The sequence below is a fragment of the Doryrhamphus excisus genome, chromosome 1, assembly GCF_030265055.1.
Source record: "Doryrhamphus excisus isolate RoL2022-K1 chromosome 1, RoL_Dexc_1.0, whole genome shotgun sequence".
Taxonomy (NCBI): domain Eukaryota; kingdom Metazoa; phylum Chordata; class Actinopteri; order Syngnathiformes; family Syngnathidae; genus Doryrhamphus; species Doryrhamphus excisus.
The window spans coordinates 14,786,288-14,804,522 of record NC_080466.1 but is presented as its reverse complement, the minus strand read 5'-3'; the positions used below and the strand labels follow the sequence as shown (position 1 = coordinate 14,804,522).

At 41.7% G+C, this 18,235-nt stretch overlaps 2 protein-coding genes across 9 annotated transcripts in view; one reads left to right on the top strand and one right to left on the bottom strand.

Annotated features, from left to right (window-relative positions):
- ctnnd1 (catenin (cadherin-associated protein), delta 1) overlaps positions 1 to 11,654 on the bottom strand; it is a 27,986-nt gene extending 16,332 nt beyond the window's left edge. For 2 of the 8 annotated variants that reach the window (XM_058074365.1, XM_058074527.1), the window contains exons 1-2: positions 8,171 to 8,432; positions 8,025 to 8,071 (exon numbers count right to left, since the gene is read on the bottom strand). The gene's annotated coding sequence lies outside the window, so the exon portion shown is untranslated. The other 6 variants (XM_058074449.1, XM_058074509.1, XM_058074274.1 and 3 more) reach the window with 4 other exon arrangements.
- On the top strand, positions 10,364 to 18,235 carry slc43a3a (solute carrier family 43 member 3a). The gene is made up of 13 exons (XM_058074601.1): positions 10,364 to 10,583; positions 11,571 to 11,862; positions 12,284 to 12,413; positions 13,802 to 13,848; positions 13,949 to 14,025; positions 14,486 to 14,578; positions 14,696 to 14,835; positions 14,905 to 15,023; positions 15,827 to 15,979; positions 16,067 to 16,174; positions 16,572 to 16,758; positions 16,842 to 16,965; positions 17,901 to 18,235. Exons 2-13 carry the CDS (start codon positions 11,673 to 11,675, stop codon positions 18,015 to 18,017), a joined length of 1,485 nt encoding a protein of 494 aa, XP_057930584.1. The 5' UTR covers positions 10,364 to 10,583; positions 11,571 to 11,672; the 3' UTR covers positions 18,018 to 18,235.

Sequence of the window (18,235 nt, the reverse complement as noted above, 5' to 3'; positions counted from 1 at the left end):
AGGTACATAAAGGCATGAGGCGTACGAATGATTGATTTTTGATGAAACGGGAGTTGACAGTCATGTCAGTCAAAGCCAGAGAAGATTAAGAGGTTAAGTGCAAGAAAATGAAATGACAAGAATGAAGTGCAATCTAAGGGTCAAGCATCAGCTGTACAGAGAACCAGAACCAGAACTGTTGTGGATGTGCAGGGTGGGTTAAAAATAGAAAGTGTGATACATGAGAGATTACAGAATGTTTGAAGCTGCAGAATGAGCAGCTTGTTAGCACGTCTTCATTGCAAGGATGCAGTGAAAGTGAGAAGGAGTAAAAAGTGTGAGAGCGACACGTTCTCGAGCCAAAAGGAGATGGCGTCGTACTGACGTTACGCCAAATTTACTGAAAGGAAAACTGCACGTCGATTTTGCCCATCATCCCTAATCCTTATGTGAAACATGAGCACACATCTTCCTCTTTTGTGTTGGTTCGAAAACGAGAAAAATGGAGCTAACAATGCAAGTCGTGGGACAAACCTATTCAATTACAAAGCCCTCAAAAAAATAAAAAAAAAACTCCAACAAGGTTTTATATCCATTCTGTGGTCATGCAACAACAGGTACATTCATGATAATATATAATACTTACAGTATTGTCTGTTTGCTACGACTACTCATGGCAGACTTGTGGATCCAGAACTGTATCTTACTGGGCCTGAATATATAAACTTCCTAGCAGATGGGGTGGGGGGGGGGGGGAGTCATTGCACCGACATGACTTGTAAATGTGGAGCTTGCCAAGCCATGCTAACAGAAACGTAGTGGCATACAGTGTTAACATGGATGGAAATGTTGGACATTGCTCCAATGGATTACATCATAACGAAGGAAGAATAAACCCTGCGCTGATAAAAAAAACAAACATTTTTCCACCTACCCAAAATACATAGAAAAAGACGCCCCAGACCAGCTGGACCACTGTGCATTGATAGCGATACATGGAGCGCATAGCATATGATATCACAGCACAGTCCACCTAAATGTGTATAAACAATGTCATAAATAAACAATATTAACAATGAAACGTGGGCTAATATTTCACAGATCACTTGGTTGTCTATTCATAGTCTTTTCCTAGTCACTACAGATTGGTTAAGCTGTACATTGTTCATATTTGATGTCATCTATTTATTCTCCACATTATTGTTTATTATTATACAGGAGCCAGGCAACAACGTTTGGTTGGCAATTTCACTGCTGTGTTTATTGTGCAATGACAAAGAAAGTCTATCTACGTATCTCTAGCTATTGGTGTCGGCTCGCTACTGCTAGGTAGTGGCACTGTGTCGCTACACCAGTAAAATAGTTCTTCGAGTTAGCTACAATAACAATGTCACTGTAGCAGGACGTGTGGTCATGTTTCTGACAAGTTTTGATCGGAATGTCCCGAGTAACTAACTTTTTCCTTTAGCTTTGTATTCACGACATGTCTTTTTATATTCATACAAAAAATACAGTGGAACTTTTTGTGTTTTTCGTTCAGATGCCATACTAAAGAAGGATCATACCATCTGTCACTGCAGTGTTTCTTTCTGACGGCCCACCATGAATAAATGTGGACCACCACAGGACTGTGTGTAGCATCATAAGTTGTACCAACAAATGACTGGGCAGTGCCTTCATCAACATAGTGAGATATTACATCCGTAAGTCAATGACTTCTTATGTCGTCAAATCAGGTTGAAAAACATGACAAGATGTCACATTTTGATTTCTGACACAAACCAAAAGGCTAGTTTTTACAGGTCCACGCACACTAACGCTCTGGCCAAAGTTTTGCATCAATTAGACTTAAAATTATTAAAATAAATTGTAATAATTAATACATGTCATGCTGCACTATAGTCCCTGGGAGGATCCCACATAAATTGTCTACCAGAAGCTCCACCGGCGGGTGTAACTACAACTCTGCTAACCAGACTAACAATGGTTCGTGGAAGCTCCCCCCCCCCCCCGGAGAAGCCTCCACTCAGTTGACTCATGATTGGCTCACTTGGGAGTAAATGAGGTTCAAAGTGAATGAAGTGGTCCCCCCCCCCCCCCAGTTTCTTACAGCTCACTCGGTAGAGAGAGGAAAGTGGAATCTGGGAACGCTTGCTCCAACTGTCTAGGAATGATGACACCAGCATGGCTGCACACCAGGGCAAAAGTCTTCCTGTCCATTTCAACTCCCTGACTCATACTCGTAAATACTCTTTCCGGGCGAACTAAATAAAGATGGGTATTTGGAGTTTGCGTGTGTGTGACGACCAGAAAACTATTTTTTCTCCCCACTCAGCCATCCAAATATCCCTAGTGAGCACCTTCTTTTCCAGAGCACAGCAACGGGAAAAGTCATAGGAAGCCACAAAGGAAGAGTGCTATGAAAGTTGACAGCAGGGATAAACTCTTCAAGTCCTGACATGACACATCAGGTAAGCCCTCATACCAGTCAAGAGCTTTTTGTTTGTCACGCTGTCCAAAGCGTCAACACGTTTTATACGAGCACGGCAGAGGACAACCACTTGAGTGCTTCAGTGGTCCAAACGCAACAACCTCTGCAGCGATGCACCACCAACCCACCACTAGCATTCTTGTGGTCGGGAGGATCTCTTCTTCAAATGGCTTTAGCTAGTAAAAGCAGCGGTATCGCTCATGAAATTGCGATTAGGTCATTAGCAGCGATGCTAATGGCTTGGGGGTACATGCATACAACCGTATACAGGCCACAGCTGTCTATAAGACGTTGGCGTCCATGTCGTAACAATGGATGTTTAGTACATGTAAAGATGTTACACAGAAAGATTGTTTTAACTTTTCATAAAATAAACAGAACAGTGCATGTAATATTGCTAGTTAAACAGTAGCCTACCAGAAAAGTCATTGGCACCGTCGTCATCCTGGGAAACTAAAACCACTCAAGTCACCTCATAATTCCTTCATCACACACGTTATCTGTCTCTCTTACACTTTTCCATTGTCGCTTTGTTTCAGTTTTGTCTCAAAGACATTTAGCCTTTCCAAACCTGTTGGTGGGCTTCAAGTAATCAAAACACTTCGATCTGACTTCCATGATGTCACGTTCCGCGATATTCCACGTTCAACGGTAACAGCAAAATTAGCGACTTTGTTGTTATTTATCATGCAATTAATTGATTTATGGCGGCACGGCGGTCAAGTGGTTAGCGCGCAGACCTCACAGCTAGGACACCAGGGTTCAATTCCATCCTCGGCCATCTCTGTGTGGAGTTTGCATGCGTGGGTTTTCTCCAGGTACTCCGGTTTCCTCCCACATTCCAAAAACATGCTAGGTTAATTGGCCACTCCAAATTGTCCATAGGTATGAATGTGAGTGTGAATGGTTGTTTGTCTATATGTGCCCTAGGGTGTTCAGAAAAATAAAAGTTTGTGATATTCGTTGTGCTGAGTTTTGATTCAGCTCTACTACCCGAGAGTATTGCACCGCAGTTTGCAATTTCTCCCGCGACATCCCTATCCCGTGCCTCACCACATCCCGGATCCTGAGGGTGGGCGAAGCGATCGCTTGGCGATTGTGGTGACAGGAATGGGTCTGGAGAAGATTTTGTCCGTCCCCTCCATCCTGGCAGGGACTGGCGTGGCCATGGGAGGAGCAATCCTGAAGGTTTTGGAAGAATGGCCTCAAGTCAAACCTTGGCTGGCGGGACTCTGCTTCGATACGACAGCTGCCAACACAGGCGTTCACGGTGGCGCTTGTGCTGTAGTGGAGCGAGCTCTTGGATCCCGACTCCTCTTCCTGGCATGCCGTCATCACATGGCAGAGTTGGTAATGTCAGCGGTGTTTGACCACTTCTTCTCCTCGTCTGGACCAGACATTCCCATCTTTGGGAGATTCAAAGACTTCTGGGGCAGGCTAGACCAGTCCTCCTACGATGACTCTAACCAGAGGTCCCATCAATGGATATCGGACAGAGCCAACGAGATCGAGCAGTTTGTCCTCAATCACATGGAGAAGGCCGAAACCAGGGACGACTACCTGGAGCTGCTGAACCTGACACTGGCCTACTTGGGGAAGAAGCCCAAGATGGCATTCCGCCGACCTGGAGCCTACCACCGAGCCCGCTGGATGGCAAAGGGGCTTTACTGTCTGAAGATATGCCTCTTCCGACGGCAGCTGAAGGAAGCAGCGAACTTCGCCATCAGCAAGCACCAGGAACAGGCCATCCAGCGGTTGTGTACCTTCCTGGTCTCTGTCTATGTGTGCCACTGGTTCGAGGCTCCCTACGCCGCGGATGCTCCGATCAACGACCTGCTTCTGGTGAAGGAAATCGAAGCCTATGGTCAACTGGTCGACGCTGACGTGGCGGGGAAGGCGATGCAGAAAGTAAAGGGCCACTTATGGTACCTGAGCGAGGATCTCGTTGGTCTTGCCCTGTTCTCCAAGAAGTTGTCGCCGGACGAGAAGAAGGAGATGCTGGAGAACATGGCATCTGTGCCGCCAACAAAGAAGGACCTCCGTCGGGTGAACCTCAACTTGAAGGCTGGTCCAAAAACAGCTGACTTGAAGTTAAGTCTGTTCGTCACACAACGGTCTCAGAACCTATTCTTGAAGTTGATGGTCGACACGCCGGGTAATGGCATTGGCTGCGTGTAATGGTGTCTACCTATGTGTAATGTGAAAATAAAGGCATCGGCTTCTCGCCCCTGTGGCAGCGGACTATAGGAGCTTTCGCCTAGGGGCAGCAAACTGGACTGGGCTCGGCTGGCAGTGCATGCAACTTCGTCCTTCAGTGGGCACCTGGTACTGGTACAATGTTGTTATCACATACCTGGGTATAGTGAGGCACGGGAATGCGTGTGTGAAAAAAGCTGTTATTTTGCTCAGTTAATGGTTTTACGAAATGGAACCGATTCAGCACTTAGCCGCTTCAAATTTCGAAAGAAAAAAAATCACCATATAAGGGCTGAACACCCTAATGTGCCCTGTGATTGGCTGGCCACCAGTCCAGGGTGTACCCCGCCTCTCGCCCCAAGACAGCTGGGATAGGCTCCAGCACCCCCCGCGACTCTCGTGAGGAAAAGCGGTAGAAAATGAATGAATAATGGATTTATTGTCACAGGCCTTTGTAAATAAAATAATATTTATCTGCAATAATCGCCCAGCAAAATGCGTTATGGTGACAGACCTATGCTCCTCTAACTTCTAAGGACATGATAACTTCTAGCCTTCTAACCTCTAACTCAATAGGGAAGTTGCATGCTTATTCATGCCAGTGGCACAAGGCCAAGTGGTTCAATGGTTAACTTGACAGGTCTGTGCAACTCATACGTGCAGTCTGTCACTTATTCACGTGTGCATAAAAAGGAGATGTAGTATAATGGCGCACATTGAGCTCACCCAGCTGACGCGCTATCATCTGCCACCGATGCGAGCGTTTGTCGTCGACAGCAGCGCTTTGCAAAAACAATCGCAGCAAAGAAAGTCCAAACAAGGACGAGCCACAGAAGAGCAGAAGAATCGGTCCTCAGTTGAACTTGACAGCACAAAATAAGGAGGGCACAGTGCTGGGAATTGACCAAAGTGATACTGTCACACAGGGCCAGAATGCTAGCCATCACCGTTGCATTTGATGGCCGCCATCGAGCTTCCATGACACGTGGAATGCCACTGTGCCAGACTGGTATGCTTATAATGCATGGATGTCTACCCTTGGCTGGCAAGGACATTACCACAACCACAAAGTACACAATACAACCTTGACATGTTACTTAGTAAGTGAAACATAGGCCAGCATTTCATCAATATAGTCAGATATTAGATGTATTGAACATTATCTGCAACTTTTTTCTCTTCATATCATGTCTTCACAATCATTATATTGTGACTTTATTATGGCAATATTATAACTTTTACCCAACCTACATTTCTTAAAATTGCAACTTATTTTCAGTTTTGTCTGTTTCTCACAATATTACCACCGTTAATTAAAAAAACAACACATTTTTAATATTCCAACTTTATGCTATTTATTCTTAGAATTATGACTGGATTTTTGCCCAAAACACAAAAATAATAGCTCTGCTTTCATTATGACTACAGAAATGTGCCAATATTCCCATATTATTTAAGTGCATGAAATGAGAGGATAGTTATATGTTGAAACAAAAAAAAACAATTAAATACCAAAATAGTGGTCAAGTAATTGGATAATTAATTAACTATGAATTCATTGTTGAAGCACTACCCAAACCACAAAAATAATAGGTCCTCTTTCATGGATGATGACAAAAATTTAAAAATACACAAGAGGAAGAAATGAGAGGATATTCACATTTTAAAACTAAATAAACTATTAATCCAATACCAAAATGGGTCAATTAATTGGATAATCGATTAATCATTGATTAATTGTTGGAGCTTTAGCTAAAACACAAAAACAATATGTCTGCTTTCATGGATGACAACAAAAATTTTAAAATATCCTCATTTGAGAAGCTAAAATGAGAGAATATTTATAATTGCGAACCAAAAATACATTTGAATCAAATGCCAAAATAGTCATTGATTAAGTTAACAATCGATTAATCATTGATGAATTGCTGATGCTGTCGCTAAAACACAAAAATAATCGGTTAATAGTTGTTAAGTAAATGATCGATTAATCATTGATTACTTATTGAAGCCATACCTACAACACAAAAATAACAGGTCTGCTTTCACGAATGACGACAAAAATGTAAAAATATTCTCATTTGCAAGGTTGAAATCTGAGGAGAGTTACATTTTTAAACCAAACCAGGAATGGAATACCAAAAAAAGTAATCGATTAATCATCAATTCTGGTCGCTGCAGCTCTACAAATAAATCTGAAAGTGAAAAGACTTAGGGACCAACACAAAAACATTAACCAGCATTTCCAACACGGGAAAAAAGGCTCGGTGTGGAACATCACGTTCACCTCGGAGAGTGACGTGACGTGATCAGGGTTCAAATAAAACAGCACCACACTCCAACCGTTGGGCCATAAAGAGCGAGGGAGACAGGGAGGAGTGTGACTAGAAGAAAGCGCCAGCTTCTGAGCGACACACCCATGCTTTGCTCTGGAAGCCCGTCATTATGCAGGCTTACAAATGATAGCCCTGGCTAAAACAACGCACTTCAGGACTTTTTACGTCCTTACAGGCAACACTGGCTGCTGAGAATCAACACAGAGTGAAACTTCTTAAAACTCTTGCAGAGATGAGAGAGTGCGGAGGTATCTGCTCAAAGGGCGTGTTTAAACCTGCCCCTTATCTGACATCTCTGCTCCAACAGGTAAATTCAGTCGCACCTGCGGGCCATTTCAAGGAAAATGCAAGGCATGTCCTTAACACACAAAAATCAAATCAGCAAGTACTATGTGTGCATATGTTCTGCAGTTGGACACCACAGACAGATCCCTTCCGATCCCACTGTAAGAGGAGAAGGCGGCTGTGGTGCAAGCCTCTACAAAGGACACCGAATAATGCAACGAAGCACGCTTGTTATCACGCCACACCCCAAACACAAGCAGACCCACGCAACAGGTTCTTGCTTTTGTCTGCACCAAGGAAGCCACTCCCGTCACCCGCCTCTCCAACTTGGAGCAACAACATTTAAAAACACTGAATTCGGACACAAATGGTGAGAGAAGGCGGCAAAAGAGCAGGAAGAATTCATCATGACACCACTGATAAGAAACCCAGACTGGACTTTGACCTCTTACAGTCTGGCTAGTCACTTCCGTGTCCTCTTGTCACGCATATTATTCATATTATACTTACGTATTCTCTATTAAAAGGCATACACGCTACTGTTTTCAACGCCAATCTACCAATAACATTCTATATTTAAATGGTAAACATCGCACGTCAGGTTTTTATTATGGAAATTGGCATAAACTTAACACAAAGTTTTTTAACACAAGTATGCAGCCACAAATTTCAGCGACACATAAGCTGAGAGAAACATTTACCATAAACCAGTCGAGCAAACAAATGTACAAACTTACCGCAGTGGTGGCTTTAGCTGCTGTTTAGCTAGCATGCTAACGTTGCGCTTCAAGAAAAAAAATGTAAAAAAATAAAATTCCTGTTTTATCTATGCAACGACACCACACCCAAAACAAGCGCAAATCACATCAAAACAGCACATTACCGTTTCTGGAGAATGATATCCTCGCTTTTTTCCACTTTATTCGGTTTCGGGCCTAGCATAGCATACTTTAGCTTAGCCTAGCTTAGCCCTACTGCACGTACGTTCAACCCCAATCACAAGCTACAGTGCCAGAGAGAGTTCGGACTCGTTTGGCGCGGACAAAAAATAAACAAACAAAAGGAGTGTTCGCACAAACGCCTTAAAATGCAGGAAATTAAATATCCGTAACAGTAGTAGGGCTGAAAATAAGGTCAGAGAAACCACCCACCTATGCAATTTCCTCTGTCAGGCTTGTTGTTCACTTGACTCTTCCTTCTCCACCGGGAGAGGAGGAGTAGAAGGCGGGGGAAAGGAGAGTAAGAAAACGCGGATTTACGGAGACATTTTAAATACACATATACATATAAAGTGTACACACAGATGTCAAGTTTTCACAAGTTCATAACTTTGCTTGACGAGTGGTATCTTACAACGACTTCAATTGGTCTTATTTCCTGGCGGAAAATACTTCTTAAATACGTCTCAATTTCAAAGTAAAATACAACCCTCCATGAAAAAGTTAAAAACAAGTACAGTCGTATGTGTATTTTAATGTCAGACATATAATGTAAAGTTGAAGCGATGTATTGTATTTCGGTTGCGTTATAATACCGCCCTCATGTGGCAGCTCTTCTAAACACAGCAAAGGCGTCGTTGAAGTCAAATGCTTCACTTTGACATTACACCGGAAGTAGCGTGGAAGCTAATTGATGCACATTAAGAATTATGGCGAATACGATATGTTTTAAGTAAAATGTTCAATCTTTAAATTGTTTTGAAATTTTGCCTTTAATATGTTGATCATAGTTAGATTTTCAGCAAAGACTCGACCGCGTATTGTGTCATCTTATGGGCACGCTTTTATTTTGAAAGCTTGACTTTACCGGCGACAGAATGTGTTAAAAGACTTTAAACTAAAGTTATGTGGAGCAGTGTTTTATTTTGGAGATCAGGAAGTGGGTCTACGCTGTTGCTTCACCGCTTTATGGAACATTAAACAATAAGTTCAGTGAATTGTAATAGTAGTGATGTTTGAGATATTTTGGCCTTCTGTAAAAAAACGATTTGGTTAATTTTGCGCAAAAAGGTGAAAATGGACGAACATTTATGACACTTCTCACCACCATTAAAGATAATTTAAATTCAGTTTTACACATTAAGAAAACATTACAGGCACACAGTATTGTACCTGTGTATCCTACACTGGACACTAGGTGTCAGTAATGTTACATTGATGAGACAATAGAACAGGAAGTTAATAAGTTTATCTTATTATGTCTACTATTTAGGGTAATACGAGTGTAAAGGACACTATATGGGTGCTATTGCATGTCTAGAGGGCTCCAATAATGTTAAAACCTGTACTTAGAAGGTTATAAACAGGTTTTCTGTGGTCCTATTCATGTATTCAGGTGATTATGGCTTCTGTACGGCTTCTCTGCCATGATGATAAACATGGTGGTTGACACAATTTTTGAATCAGGCACACATCCCATCAAGATGTAGCTCTGTCCCAAGATAGCATGATGGACCTCAGGAAGCCTCTGGTAGTATCTAAAGCATCTTTGTCTTGCACTACTTGTTTACAGCTGACAACACTGATTTCTTTCTTTCTCCAGACCACAAACATCTTCTGTAAGATGTGTTCCTTTTCGTGATATAAAGTCTGAGCGTCCAGAATGGAGAACTCCAAAGACTAAATGTTTCAGGAAGTGTCGTGGAGAGGTGAACTTTGGGTAAGGATGCGTTTGTCCACTGCTTCAAGCTGAACTTGAAAAAGTCAAGTACGCCTGCGGGCAGCATTTCCACGCTTGGAAAGATTGCAGTGGATCCACTACCACTTCATCATGGGGTCTCATCATCTGACAAAAGTTGTATTCAGAGCAAACTGTACATTCACACCAAATATTCTTTCAGACGCAGTATTTTTCTACCACTTAAACGCAGTAGAATAGAAATAAAATAATAAAAATAAGTGAAGAAACTAGGAAGGTTTTGTTGTTGTTCATAATACTTAAACAAATGTCTGTTTAATATTTCAACTTGACCTTATTTAGTCCTTCGTGTCCTTAGAAACGTTCCCACAGAGCAACTGAAATACACTTGCATATGGCGCCAAAATGAACGCGCGTAAAAACCTAGTCCGCACGCGGAGTACGTTTTGACGCGCGTTAATTTCGGCATCCACCTGACGCCTATACTTGCACTATTCCGAACGTCACATCAAACAGTTGAAGCGCGAAAGTCATTGCTCGTGCTGAATGACGTCACCAATCGACGATTGCGGATTGCTCGCGCGCGCACACGCACAGATAGAATGAGGAGAAGCTGTACAATTGCAAGGAGAATGTTTGGACCTGCCGGAGATGATAAGGTAACAGTTCTCACTTCTTAAAATGGCTAAGAATGACTAAATATGGCACTAAATATGACACTAAGTACATTTTTGTGACTTGATGTTTTTATCTGTCCGTCTTGTGACTGCTGTCCTGTGGCAAGAGAGACTAGGAAAACATAGTGTATTTGCTACTTCAAAAAAAAAAACATCCAAATGATAAGTGGTATGAGGTAAAAAGTCAAAGTTGTGTGTTAGAAAGTCAGAATTATGTGACAAAGTCATTATTGTAAGATTAAAACTCCAAATTAAGAGATAGAAAGTCTTAATTATGACATACAAATGTCATAACTATGAGGTAAAAAGTCAACATTGAGATAATTATGAGGTAAAAAGTCAACTTTATGAGATAGAAAGTCATAATTATGTGACAAAGTCATTATTGTGAGATGAAAAGTCCAAATTATGAGATACAAAGTCTTAATTATGACATAAATGTCAATGGTGAAAAGTCAACATTATGAGATAGTAATTCAGAATTATGTGATAAAAACTCAAAAGTACGAGATAAAAGTCACAATTATGACATAAAAAGTCCTAACTATGAGTCAAAAAGTCATATTTATGAGATGAAGTCATAATTATGAGGTAAAAAGTCAACATTATGAGATAGAAAGTCGGAATTATGTGATAAAAAGTCAAAATTACAAGATAAAAGTCACAATTATGACATAAAAAGTCCTAACTTTGAGTCAAAAAGTCATATTCATGAGATGAAGTCATAATTAGCAGACAAAAACTCAAATGAGTCAGTTTTCTTGGCGCGGGGGAGGGGGGGGGGGGGGCATGTTTGTCAATTTTTTCCTATGATTGCGCATCATAGGAAAGATAGCTGACCAAACTAAAATAATGGTCACCATGGGAGATGGAACCAAGAACAAGAACGTGCAGGAGATAAACACCAACAGCTGATGAATTTGCTCCAATAATTTCCTTGTTTAAGGACGACTCTCGTCTCCTTTGCAGAATCTTGTACTTACCATGTAAGCGACTTCAAAGGCCGAACGACGTTTTCATAGGGAGTACCTTGGTCTTGGCGAATCGCTTGGACGCCGGAAGACGTGAAGCATGGAGAGTCGCAAGAGCGGCACGAAGACGCTCTACATGATGACCCTGCTGTCGGGGTTGCTGGAGTGTATGTTCTTTGCCGGCATCGTCTTCGGTTTTGCCTCCTTGGTGTTTGTGTTGAAGGAGGAAGGATACTTCGCTCATCGCTGTACCGGTTCTCCGGGTACCAACCGGACAGACACTGTTCAAGGTAAGAAGCAACATGAAGACACGGATGTAGGGGACAATCAGCGATCCTTTCGGTTCCTACCCAAAGCTGATGACCATAAGTGAGGGTAGGAACGTACGTCGACCGGACGCCGCAACAATCTAAGATCCTACGGACGGAACGCCGTAGGATGCCTGGGCTCTTCTGAAGGGAGGACCCAGTTGAGGTGGCTCAGCTCTCGTCCGGACCCCTCCCTGGTTTGTGGTCTGGGGATTATGTCTGACAACTGACCATCCATGGCCTCAGTGTCCACTCCTGGCAAAGTTTGTCTTCCATGAAGAAACTATCCCATTCCAAACGATGAGCATCTGGAAGACCGGGAGAGAGACTGGTTTTGGTTTATTTGGCAAACTTGCTCCTCAGTGACGCAGACATGATGATTGGTTTTGTGTCCTGTTTCCAGACTGCGGTGGTCAGGATGAGAAGTTCGCTCTGGTCTTCACCATCGCATCCTTCCTCAACAATTTCATGGTCCTGTTTAGCGGCATCGTCTTTGATCGTTTTGGCACCCTGGTCACCAGACTTCTGGCAATGTGAGAACCAATCATATACCAGCTTGTTTCTTAGTCATAGAATCCCGAAATCCCGAAAAAAGTGTGATATCTCACTAGAAGACCTGAGTTCAATCCCACCCTCGGCCATCTCTGTGTGGCGTTTGCATGTTCATGTCAAAATGTCATAATTATGAGGTAAAAAGTCAACATTATGAGATAGAAAGTCAGAATTATGTGATACAGTTATTATTGTGAGATGAAAAGTTCAAATTATGAGATGGAAAGTCTTAATTATGACATAAAAATGTCATAGGTATGAGGTAAAAAGTCAACATTATGAGATAGAAAATCAGAATTATGTGATAGTCAATATTGTGAGATGAAAAGTCTCAAGTCAAATAATAAAAATCAACATTATGAGATAGAAAGTCTTAATTATGACAAAAATGTCATAATTAAAAAAGTTATGACATAAAAATGACATAACTATGAGGTAAAAAGTCAACATTATGAGAGAGAAAGTCAGAATTATGTGATAAAAACTCAAAATTATGAGATAAAAGTCACAATTATGACATAAAAAGTCCTAACTATGAGTCAAAGTCAACATTATGAGATAGAAAGTCAGAATTATGTAATAAAAACTCAAAATTATGAGATAAAAGTCACAATTATGACATAAAAAGTCCGAACTATGAGTCAAAAAGTCATATGTATGAGATGAAGTCATAATTATGAGGTAAAAAGTCAACATTATGAGATAGAAAGTCAGAATTATGTGATTAAAAAAGTCAAAACTATGAGATAAAAGTCATAATTGAGATAAAAAAGTCACAATTATGAGAAAAAAAAGTCCTAACTATGAGTCAAAAAGTCATATGTATGAGATGAAGTCATAATTATGAGGTAAAAAGTCAACATTATGAGATAGAAAGTCAGAATTATGTGAATAAAAAAGTCAAAACTATGAGATAAAAGTCATAATTGAGATAAAAAAAGTCACAATTATGACAAAAAAGTCCTAACTATGAGTCAAAAAGTCATATTTATGAGATGAAGTCATAATTATGAGACAAAAACTCAACTCAAATGAAATGAATGATTTCAATATATGCAATAATATGACACCCTATTGGACTGCAGTGGCTCAGGAAGTAGACCAGGTCCTCCACCCAAGTCGCATGACCCTTCAACCTCCGCTGTATGAATATTTGGCGGTGGTCGGAGAGGCTGGAGGTGCGAATTTGGCGTCACATGGCCAGGGCAGCTGTGGCTACAGATGTAGTTTACCACTGAGGAATGAATGAATAATGGCTTCACTTCATTGTGAAGCTTTAACCTTGAATAGCATTATATAAAATGTACTAACAAGATACTCATTGTTTGATATTTGATCCTTTACAAGTCATTTTGCTTTTTCTCTCCAGAAGTATTTACAGCATTGGGACTGTTCTAGTGGCCTTTTCTAATGCAAGTAGGTGCACACACACACACACACACACACACACACACACACACACACACACTGGGAATTGTCACTGACAAAAACTACATGATGGGAATAATCCATGCAGCACTTTCAGTCCTGCTGTTTCCTGCGCTGTCCTGCATCGCCGTGGGAGGACTGATGCTCCTGATGACAAACATGCAGGTATGAACAGGAGGACCCTCGCTCATCAACACACGCCTGACCTGGTCTCGCCAATGTTGCACCCCACTTAACACCCCTTTATCCACATTTATCCACATCTATTATTTCAATGTTTACACCGCATTGTTACATATTAGTTAGCCTCCCCAATTCATTCATTTTCTACCGCTTTTTCCTCACGAGGGTTGCTGGAGCCTATCCCAGCTGTCTTTGGGCGAGAGGCGGGGTACGCCCTGGACTGGTGGCTAGCCAGTCACAGGGCACATATAGACAAACAACCATTCACACTCACAATTTGGAGTCGCTAATTAACCTAGCATGTTTTTGGAATGTGGGAGGAAACCGGAGTACCACACATGCACAGGGAGAACATGCAAACTCCACACAGAGATAGCAATTATTGGGAACGGGGGTTACCTTCCGGATCGATAAGTGGATCGGCTTTGTGTGTTTTGGAAAGGTTGGCAACCTGTTTGTGGCTCATCGCTCCACCATCATCACCCTCTACTGCGGCGCCTTCGACTCCTCCGCGGTGGTGTTTTTCATCATCAAGGTAAGGTGATGCAGTGACAGAAAGCATTAGCGGCATCTGAAATGTACAGGAAGTGCAGTGTCATGTCTATTTCTCTTGGAGATGTATAAAGCATCTAGGTCCTCCTTTCCTGTGCAGGTTCTGCACCAACAAGGCATCACCATGCACCGCTCCTTCCTCTTTCTGTCCTTCTGCTCCATCCTACACATCCTGCGCACCGTCTTCCTGCTGCCCCACACACGCATCCCCTACCCCGTGCCGCCGCGCTACACCTACGGGTGAGAACGCCGTTGTTGGCATATGGACCGCACGGGAAGACGCTACACATTGCATGACTGTTTTTACAGGCTGAAGTTGGGAATAACCAAGCACTGCGTGGAGCAGAGGGTGAGGGATGAAATGCCAATGTCCAATTTGCCAACCGGCACGCCTGAGGATGAGACGGCGGTGAAAGAGCATGGAAAAGGTAATTTTTTCAAAATGTCCAATGTCAACATCAGCTCATAAAGACGGAACACAAATGCCCCCCCACCCCCAATTCTGGTCTCTTGACTTCACAAAATAAATTTCCCTCCAAAAAATGTGACTTTTAGGCTAGGTTGACTTTTATACATCGTTTTTCTTCTTCATTGTGCATTTGTGGCTGGTGCAACTTACAGTATGGAAAGTACACCATATTTTGGCCTTCTTTGCAGGTTCCAATGATCATTTAGTTGCGACCCACACTTTCATTTTTTTTTACACTTTATTGAAGTCATTTTTATTTTTATTCATTTTTATATTATTTAAATCATTATTTGTATTTATTACATTTTTATGGAAGTCATTTTATTTATGTTTCAATATTTTTTACACTTATTTAAATAAACCTTATTTGTATTTATTTTGTGTGTATTTTGTTAATTTTAATTTGTTTAATTTTATTTTAAGTAATTTGTGTTTTTATTTTTTTTTGTATTTTAAATTATTTTTTACACATAAGTGATTTTATTTGTCTTAATTTTTATTATCTTTTACACTTGTCAAGTCATTTTATTTGTATTTATTTTTTTAATATTTTTTTACACTCTATTTACATAATTTTATTTGTATTTATTGTTTTAATTATTATGTCTAACAGCGGCCCAGGCCAACACCATTCATCATAAATCAATTGACATAATTACGTAGACTCAATCTATGTGATGGTACCGGCCGAGATCACTCATGGATGACTGGTATCGAAGCATCATCCCTCGTGAACATAAAAACAATCTTTTTTGTGTCCAGGAGATTTAGTGAAGAGTTTCCAGAGCTGCGTGCAGTCCTGGTTCTTCGTGTGGAACCTGTTGTGGTTGTCCATCGTACAGCTGAGACACTATATCTTCATCAGCACCCTCAACCCCAAGCTGGTCCGACTGGCCAACAACGACCATGCCCTGGGTGAATCTGCTCGTTCCATAAGTTTGCAGTGCCAATCTTCGTACTTTGCTGATGTGGTCATCGTCTGCCCCCCCCTCCCCTCTACAGTGAGTCAGTACACCAACGCCTTCGCCATCACTCAGCTGTGTGGGATGCTGTGTTCCCCCTGGAATGGGCTCTTGCTGGACAGACACAAGGGAAAGCCTCTCTCACCTGGTGAGTCTTTAGGATTTTTGGAATTGAAAATTAACTTGGGAGGGCAGGGGGCGGAGCTTGGAGTGTGAGTACTTCTGGGTTTTGGGGAGCGCAGCCTCTCAAATTGCAATCCCGCCGAAAATGGAAAATGGAGGCCAGTAAGGTGTGAGTGTGAGCCTTCTGGACATGAAATAGCACCCCTATAGTTACATTTACACTCCTATTACCCATTATTGTTGACACAGTAAGAGAAAATAAGATAAATACGACTCACAAATAAGCATTATCATCGAATACTTCCTGTGGTGACTATTGTCTAACGTCACACACACTTCTGACAACCACTAACCTGTGAAAATACTGCAGATACTAGCACCTTCTCAGTGAGGTGGCTCCCTGACGACTTGTCCTTGCGCAGGAGAAACGGAGCAGGAGGCGGACCTGCGCTCCTCCGTCCTGTCGCTGTTCCTGACCTCCCTGCAGTGTCTTCTCTTCTCCTTGTGCGCCTCCATTCCTTCTTTGCCCGCGCAGTTCTTAACCTTTGCTTTGGAAGTCATTAATCGCTCCTTCATCTACGGGGGAAATGCAGCCTTCGTTAGCATGGTGTGAGTAAACATCGTGTTTGGCGTATTGTTCACCTACGGGGGATCCAGATCAATTGACTGTCAATGAGTGTGTTTTTCCACAGCTTTCCGGCGTGTCACTTTGGGAAGCTGTACGGCCTCACCATGTGTTTGTCTGCCGTGTTCTCCCTGCTTCAGTATCCCTGCTTTGCTCTGTTCAAAGAAGCTCTGGATGGGGACAGTATTTATGTAAGTACTCCGTTATGTGATACTTTTAGTCAAACTTTACAGAATAATCAGACAGGTGCTCTAAATCAGGGGTCTCAAACTCAATTTACCTGGGGACCACCAGAGCTAGGTTCTGGGTGAAGCCGGGCCCCATCAGGTTTTCAAAAAAAAAAAAAAAAAAACGCATTAAAAACTGGAAAAAAAAATCAATAAAAATCTCTATATCTTCAATGCTTTTGCTTCTGCTATACCCTACACTTTTTCAGTACTTTGGTTCCAGTTTTCCACACCAAAATATCTGATAAAACATTCCACTGTTCTCAAATATCTTAAATAAAATAAGATAAAAACAAAAACAAATTAATAATAAAGACAATAAATCAATCAATCAGTAATAAATAAGTAAAATAATAATAAAAACCTAAGAAACCACATACAGTTGGTAGAGAAATTATTTTTTTCAGATTCAAATGTACAGTATTAACAGTTATTTAACATTTAACATGAACATTAATGAAACGTAATAATTTGACCCAATTAGCAAGTTAGCATCGTACTCAGTTCCATCTGGGAGCAGTGTCGTAACTTTAACATGTTTGATGAGATGCTTTATCTTGATGTGTATTTTCAGTTTTATTCCTGCATTTATTTGTACCCAGCGTTATAAGCCTTTAGCTTCATTGCTAATCCAAAGCAAAACAGGGCGGAGTAACAGGGTAGGGTAAACAGTATGGGCGGGGCAAAATCATGTTAATTGTGTCCGGTGTGCACACAGCTTTGAGCTGTCATTTCAACATTAAACTTTGGTATCAAGGTGGGGGCCTCAAACTAGCGTCTCGCGGGCCGCAAGTTTGAGACCCCTGCTCTAAATAGTACATTTTTAGATCCCAAGTTTGCATCACTATGATTTCCGGTGAGACAACGGAATATAACGGAAGTGTGGTTCTGTGTTGCAGGCGGACATGACCCTGTGTCTGATCACGACGCTGACGTTTATCCATCCACTGTACGTCTTCATGCACTGCTGGAAATTAGCCCAGGCCAGGAAGAACAGGCAGCCTGTGACATTGTAACGACGGCTAGCAAATGTGAGGATTGATGCTTACGATATCACATTTCAAAAGCCATTCTCAAATAAAAACTATCCATACTTCCAATACGTTCCAATACGTCACAGCAGACTCGATGCTGAATGCTTATGAATGCCGAAGGGGTCTGTGCGCTGTTCTTCCAGACCAGGTCAGGCCAATAAGATGGCGGAAAGGCCTGCAAGACAACCACAGTAATTAAA